Source organism: Grammomys surdaster, unplaced genomic scaffold (assembly GCF_004785775.1).
Source record: "Grammomys surdaster isolate TR1022 unplaced genomic scaffold, NIH_TR_1.0 255, whole genome shotgun sequence".
NCBI classification, from domain to species: Eukaryota; Metazoa; Chordata; class Mammalia; order Rodentia; family Muridae; genus Grammomys; species Grammomys surdaster.
Window position 1 is genome coordinate 9,756,836 of NW_021604696.1, and position 7,984 is coordinate 9,764,819.

The 7,984-nt window shown below is 48.3% G+C and overlaps 1 protein-coding gene across 1 annotated transcript in view; it reads right to left on the minus strand.

Moving 5' to 3' along the window:
• The window catches only part of Rfx8 (RFX family member 8, lacking RFX DNA binding domain), a 61,564-nt gene that overhangs the window by 21,355 nt on the left and 32,225 nt on the right, over positions 1-7,984 (minus strand). The window contains exons 6-7 of the mRNA XM_028775516.1: positions 3,572-3,682; positions 2,218-2,295 (exon numbers count right to left, since the gene is read on the minus strand). Coding sequence (XP_028631349.1) covers positions 2,218-2,295; positions 3,572-3,682 — 189 coding nt within the window. The remainder of the gene's footprint in view (positions 1-2,217; positions 2,296-3,571; positions 3,683-7,984) is intronic.

Below are 7,984 nucleotides of genomic sequence, written 5' to 3' on the forward strand. Positions count from 1 at the left end.
GAAAGAAAGAAAGAAAGAAAGAAAGAAAGAAAGAAAGAAAGAAAGAAGGAAAAGTAACAGTATTGCTCCTGGGGTCTAACTCCTCAGCATTGGCTATAGAGCCAAACGAGCCCTTCCCAGAGACCAAGTAGGGAACACACTGAGGGGCCCAAAGTCCGGTTCCTTCTTTTTCTGTTTTATCTGTCCATTTCTGGATTCCAATTTTTGAACTAGATTCACAGTTGCCAGCTAATAAATACCACCCACTTCCTTTAAAGGTTCATTATTACTGCTCTCTCTCTCTCTCTCTCTCTCTCTCTCTCTCTCTCTCTCTCTCTCTGTCTCTCTCTGTCTCTCTCTGTCTCTCTGTCTCTCTCTGTCTCTCTCTGTCTCTCTGTCTCTCTCTCTCTTTCTGTGTGTGTGTGCATGTGCGCGTACATATTTGTGCGCATGCCTACAGAGTCAGAAAAAGGCATCAGAGCCCCTGGAGCAGGAGTTACAGGTGGTTGTTAGCCACTGTGTTGGTGCTGAGAACTGGACCCAGGTCTTCGACAAAAGCAGCTAGTGCTCTTAACCACTGAGCCATTTCTCCAGCATAAGGCTCCTGTCCTATGGGATTTCCATGGACAGAGACATCCTGAGGTATCCAGGCACCCCAGGCAGGAAGTGATTCCTGTCAAGGCAGTGAAAGCCACCATGAGGACCATGACTTGGGATCTGTGTCAGGAACACAGACAGACTTCTCCAAGTAGAGTCAGGAAAGCCGTCCACTCACAGCCTGGTTGGTGACCCATGTTCCAAGCCCCCTGCTCCTTCTCACTAGTAAGAAACACAAGTATTTCTCCAATGTGCCCTCTCTACCTGATGCCTCTGACTACCCAGGCTGACCTGACTTGGATTATAGAAGGCCATGGCAATAGAGGCCTGATGACTGAATGCTCATGGCTCCATAAGAGGAGACAGACAGACAGACAGACAGACAGACACACACACACACACACACACAAACACACACAAGCTGCTGTACACACACACCAGCTGCTGTGTTGCTCTAGGCTGCCAACATGAAAGCTATCACCAGATGAAGTCCTGAAGCCCTTGAACCTTGTTTAAAGCCCTGGTCCTTGGCTGGTATGCTAATAGGAGGTGGTGGAAGAGTTAGGCCTAGAAGGGAGTGCCCTGGGCACTGGGGCTGTGACCTTTTGGAGGGCTGTGAGACCTCGGGCTCTTCCTCTTTCTCAGTGTCTCACCCGGGAGGAACACGCTATTCTGCTGCTCAATCCCTGCCTTCATATTCTGTCTCTTCACAGATGCAAAATGATGGTCGATGCCAACTAGACATGGGTCGGAATTCCCCAAACCATAAATTAAAGTGAATATCCCTGCATGTTAAGTTTCTTATCTTGGGTATTCTGTTGCAGTTAACAGTCGCTGACTAACACCTCAGTCGGGAAGGGGTGACTAACGGACAACTGCAGGAGTCGTCAGCCTTTACTGTGTAACACTCTTCCCCTCATTACCAAATTACACACTCCTCAAGCCTTGTGCAAAATGCCTTCCTAGTCCCAGAAATGGAGCCATCGAGGGACATGATTTAAGCAAATATCTGCTGATCTGATGGGAGCTGTGAGAGGCTTGGCATCAGGATGCTGCAGGGACCGAGAGGGAGTGCACTCTCCAATGCTCATACCGGCTCCACAGCATGTGTGCTCACGCTGAGCGCCTTGCCACTCAAAGCTGGAGTGCTTAGATACCAGAAGCATCAGGAAAGCTCCCATTTGAACATGCCCTGGTTTCCCTGGATTCTTATCTCATGTATAGAAGAGAAAAGCCCAGTAGTCGGAATGGCTCAGTGTGTCCTGCCTAGCATGATTTCTTGAGTTCCATCCCTGATTCCCATATGCTGGCAGGACAGAGCTGAGTCCTGAAAACTGTCCTCTGACCTTACATGTGTAATACTCCCAATAGGCTAGATAAATTCTAATTTAAAAATATGTTTCCCACAGCCAGTTTACACCCCTCCTTGTGTAACATGGAGACCTCAGAGCTTCACCCTATAGGTAGGTGGTATGTCACCAAGCTCTGTCACCACTTTTCAGAACTCAACAGTGACCAGACAGTTACTCGATGAGCTATCTGATGCAATGGGCTGGCTCTTGCTGTCCCTAGAGGGATCCTATCAAGTTAAGTGATTGACAGCCGGTCATAAGTGCCTGTATTTCATAGATAAAAGCCTACCTTCTCCAGTTCTTGGTTCCTCACATTCTGTAAAATGTCTCGACAGTAGTTGCAGTATTCATCAGCAAGAAAGACCACCTAGGAAGGCAATGAGTGTTAGCCCCTCTGTCGGGACTTCACAAACAACCATCCTGAGCGACCCATGGGATCTGTTCTCTGAGGGTGATCTTGTCACAGTTCTGTCATGACAGCAGCCAGGCTTTTCACCCACCTGTGTTGTGCATAAAGTCAGCATGACTTACTGACAGTTCATGGAGCTTCAGGTTTGCTGTGTCAACTCATGCACTGCCAGGGGGAGTTCTAGCACTTTAACTTTTGAGGATGTGTAATGTGGGTTTTTTTTGTATGTGTTTTGTGTGTATGTGTACTTACATGTCTGTGAACATGTACACGCATGTGTAGAGGCCAAAGGGAGACATTCAGTGTCTTCATCTATAACGTTCCACCTTTAAAATCTTTAAAGGATTTTTGCATGTATTAAAGGACCCAGGCATGTGGGTAGATATGGGAACATGTATGACATAGCACATGTGTGAGGTCATATTCATGTGTGTGGGTGCATATGGGAACATGCATGGCCCAGCACATGTGTGAGGTCATATTCATGTGTGTGGGTGTATATGGGAACATACATGACACAGCACATGTGTGAGACCAGAGGTGGCTCTCTCCTTCCACTGCATGAGGCCTAGGGGTTGAACCAAGGTTGTCAGGCTTGGTGGTAAACCTGCTGAGCCATCTTGTGGATTCCCTCTTTTTGAGGGGTGTTGTTGTTGTTGTTGGTGGTGTGCGTGTATGTGTGTTATACCTGTGCATGCTTACATAGGCCCAAGGAGGGCACTGAGTTTCCCTTTTCTATCACTTTTACCTCATTCCTTGAGACTGTAATCACTGAACCTGGGGCCACTGACTGACTACACAAGCTGGTCAGTGAGCTCCAGCGATCCTCCTGTCTTCAGCCACTGAGATTCTAGACCTGTGTCTCTGTGCTCAGCTTTGCAGGGCTGACGGGCTCTGACCCTCCAGCTTGTGCAGGACCTGCTTTTGACTGCACCATTGCTCCGAAGGCCCCGACTGCTGACGCCTGTGTTCCTGAACACTGGCATCCACATTACTTCCCAGCACCAGCTCCTAGAGAAGCCAAGGCTGTGCTTCTCTTTTCTGGTCCCTTTCTTCATGGAGGAAGCCTGCACTTCAGAAGATGAATGACAGAGAGCAAACCTCTATTTTCAGGCCCAGAAGGAATGCTGGTCTTCCCAGGTCTGAGAGGTAGGAGGCGGTACCCCGGGCAAAATCACAGGCCAAATAAGAAGGCACTGATGTGACAACCATGGCCCTCGGGACACAGACCTACCAGCTTACAGGAGTACTTGTTTGCCAGCTCTTGTTCCCAGAATGGACATCTTCTGAATGGAGACACAGGTGAGCCCATCGGTTCTGTCTTTATTGGCGAGCGACTTTCACACTGCAAGTCATTTATACCATGGTTATATCTTTAAAATAAAATGCATCCTTTGGCATAGAAATGAAGTTGCGGTCACAGGTTACTCTAAGTCAACAGTCTTGAATGTGGTGGTGTTTCTGCAACTGTCCCTCATATTCCATTACAATGATAATGGCTCCTATAATACTGTCTGCTACCAAAGGGAGGGCTTTAGTCTTTAATACACTGCCCAACATATCATTCTCAGGGCGTTCTAAGTTACAATCAAGAGCGAAATCATCATGCTCGATTAAAATATCATCTATGAGCAGCCTAATGTCACTATGTATTTCTAGAACCTTCATCTGTTGAATCTTTGCTCCTTGAAATAAAATGGGGTCACATCAAGTTCCTGTCCTATCAGATTTGTGCTCCTGAGCTGTGAAGAGAACTAACTGTGTCAGGAATCCTGGTCTGACAGGAAAATGCGGGTCATTGGCTTCATTTCTGAAAAATTTCAGGCTAAAACAGAAGGGGAAAGGGTCAGTAGAAAGCACCTGGGCCCTCCTCATGGTGCTGACCAGCAGGGGAGGGACCCGCTAGGGCCAGAGAGCACCAATTTTATTTGAAATGATTTTTCCAGGACTTTTGAAAGATTTCTCTAGAACAGAACCAGCTGCCATGAGTCCCACAGATCACACTTTGATGCAAAGTCAACCACACTGAATTGAAACTTTTTATCTCTCTCCATCTTTACGGTCTGCTCACTTCTGCCATGGAATTCTGGCAGCTTCCAGGTCAGAATTTCATACCCCACCCGTGGCTTCCTCAGTTCCTATGTGTACCTGGCTGAGCTCAGCTACTTGCTGGTCTCTGAGGGTTTTGGCTCCTGGGGGTCAGCAGCTCCTTTGAACTCCTGGGCACCCTTCCTCAGGACAGATGGTTATGCTTAGCCATCATCTGGAAGTGAGCCACGCACAGTAGCAAACACCCCCGGGGGGTTGCTCCCTCTTTGTGATACCCCTGGTAATTATGAAGTCTTACACCGAGGATTGGGGAGTTAGAGATACTGCCCAACAGCCATTGCTCCCGAACTCTTGAGCACCTGACCCTGAACTTCGGGAAACACGTGCTGTGAGTTCAGTGTTTCCAGTGTGCTGTGTCACACCCCTCCTGGAGGACTCTTGGGTACACGCAGGGCAAGAGTGCTCAGGGCTGAAGGCTTTCCTCCACGGATGCTGCCAGGGCCCGGGCCCAGTGCACGCTGTCCTCTGGTCTGTGGGGGATGCTGAGGTGATTGACCATCAGGAAGAGTCTGTTTCACAAAGCTCACCAGCCTGGCTATTGGTGTTTCCGTTAGAGAAGACCCAGTGAACTCTTGGTTCCAGCCCTGAGCAGCTTCTCATAGTGACAACCAACATAGGCCATCTGCTCCAGAGCCCAGGCTGACCTGGACATATTTGTTCTCTAGCTGCTGCTGTTCCCAAAGCAATGTTTCTCAAAGTGTGCTCCTGAAACCATGTCCTGCTGCTAGGGATCCAGATTCCTCGTCCCTAGGTGACTGGGAGGAGGCCAGAATCTAGCTTTTTTTTTTTTTTTTGGTTTTTCGAGACAGGGTTTCTCTGTGTAGCCCTGGCTGTCCTGGAACTCACTCTGGAGACCAGGCTGGCCTCGAACTCAGAAATCCGCCTGCCTTTGCCTCCCAAGTGCTGGGATTAAAGGCATGCGCCACCACCGCCCGGCATTATTGAAATCTAGCATTTCAATCACCTTTCTAAAACATTCAGATAGACAGCTATACATCTAGGCAGGCGTGTGTGTGTGTGTGTGTGTGTGTGTGCGCGCACACGCGCACGCATGAGTGTACACACACGCTTGTGTGTTACACACCATGAGCTCCCAGAGAAGGCAAGATGCCAAGCATCTCCTCTGTTGTCGTCCAGCTTCTAGCCTTGAGACAGGGTCTCTCACTGAACTGGAAGCTTGATGTTTTGACTAGCCTTGCCAGCCAGTTAGTCAGCCAGATCTGCCTGTCTGAGCTCCTTAATGCTGGGTTTACGGGCACGTGCAGCTGTGTCTGGCTGCTTTATGGGTGCCTGGGAGTCAATGTCAGACCCTTGCTTACTCACAAGCCACCACCCAGCCACCCTAGGTAAGCTCTTTCTTTTCTTTCCCTTCTTCCTTTCCTCCTCCCTCCTTTCCTCCCTCCTCTCTTTCCTTCCTTCCTTCCTTCCTTCCTTCCTCCCTCCCTCCCTCCCTCCCTTCCTTCCTTCCTTCTTCCCTCCCTCTTCTCTCTCTCCCCCTTTCTCCCTCCCTCTCTGTCTTTCTTTTTCCTTCTATTCTGAGACTACCAATGCTCTCTATTTCAACATGAAAAATGACTGTTTTGCCACCCAGAAGCCATGTTATAGTGTAGTGTCAGAACACTGATTGGCTTCTCAGTCCTACACCAGACTTCTGTATCAACCACCCCCTACAAGGCTCAGGGAACATCTCAGAAGAGGGTGGCAAAAAGAAATGTAAGAGCCGGAGGGTAGGGGGGGAGCCCCATGAACTGCTGTCTTCCAGACATAACGTGGCCGTTGCACTCATGAGTTCACAGCTGATGTTACCTGCATAAACCCACACAAGATGGAGCTGCCTGAGTAGCCAGCGTAGATGGGGGAGGGGCTCACAAGGCCCTACCCCTAGCTTAAGAGCTATTGGCATTTGATGGCTGCCAGAGGAGGAAAAGTCACTTTTCTCCGGGGATGTGGCCACTGGCGGGTGCTACAGGGAATGGCCCTCTCTTGGGTGCACATGGAGAGAACACACTAAAGGGGTGTGTTTGGAGGCTATCTGGAGGGAGTGGGGTAGATATGATGAAAATGTGTTATATACATGTATGAAATTCTCAAATTATATATATATATATACAAATTACATATAAATGTAAATGATTATAAGAATATAAAATACATTGTCATGAGACATCAAACGAAAAATTCCTGAGTGCCTGAAACATAAGCAGCGGGTCTCTTCCTCCATCTTTTCCATGTGACAGCCGTGAGGTGAACAGCTTTGGTCCAGCACGCACGCCACATCATGGCATTCTGCTTCACCACAGCCCCAGGAGCAATGGGGCAAACCACAAAAATTTATAAAACTTCCAAAATTCCAGCCAAGGTAAACCTTTCCAGTTTTTAAGTTGATCAGAGCAGGTGTTTTGTTACAGTAACAGAGAGCTGACTAATACAAAGCTGATGTATCCACCCTTGAGGGAACAATGGGGACTACCTCTTACTGTTGCCAAATCCCCAGGCATCACGTGCCTGTCCTGAGTTACGTCACCCAGAAAAGCTTTTGACTTGCCTTTTGTCCTTCCCACATCTTCCGTTACGACTCCCAGTATGTCCTGTCCTCCTTTTGAAGAGATCTGATGGTGTGCCACACCCTCCTGAATCACACACATCCTAATTCCGAAGCCTGGCCTTAGCAAGCTCTTCACACTTGGCATCTCTCAAGGCCAGTCCTCGAGGCCTCCACACTGTTAAACTTACCTCTCAGGTCAGATGCAAGCTACACCTCTCTCAACAAAGATTCTGGGAGTCCCTTTGTAACAGTCCCTTTGTAACTATGTCGCTCCAAGGTACCCATGCTCTAATCTCCAGATACTGTGACTCTGCAGGAGGGAGCTTGACACAGGGAGAGCCTTTTCCTGATGTCAAACAATCGCAAGAGTCCTTGAAAACAGGTGGCTGAACTCAGCTCAGAGAAGGACTCAACTTACCCTGTGCTGGCTTTGAAGATGGAGTAGGGGGCTAAAAGCCCAGGAATAGAGGTGGCCTTTAGATGCTGGAAGATTCCCCCAGCCTGCAGCTAGAGAACTGCTCTACAGACACCTTGACCTTAGCCTGGTGAGAACTGATGGGAAGGACCCATGACCCCAAGACACAAGACAATCATTTTGTGTTGATCAGAGCATTGACTCTGTGTTGACTTCTTAGGAGCACCACCTCATCTGTGAGGTTCTCCCTGGTCGTCTGTCATAGCTAAAATAAACATCAGGGCTAAAGCATTCAGGCCGGAGCTGGATACTATAGGGAAGACAAATAAGAGGCTTGCAGCTGGGTGTGAAATAGCCAAGCTGGGTGGATAAGAGGAAGGACAGGATGCAATTGAAATAAGTCAAGTCAGTCTTTAACCACCCACCCTTGTCATACACACACCAGGAGCTTCACAAGGCACCTTGCCTTTCCTTTCCTCTGCCTAGCTTCTCAGTTTTATGAATAGTTATACTTTAAAAAATATTTATTTTATGTGTATTTTATTTTGCCTGCATGCACAAGAACGAGTACTATATGC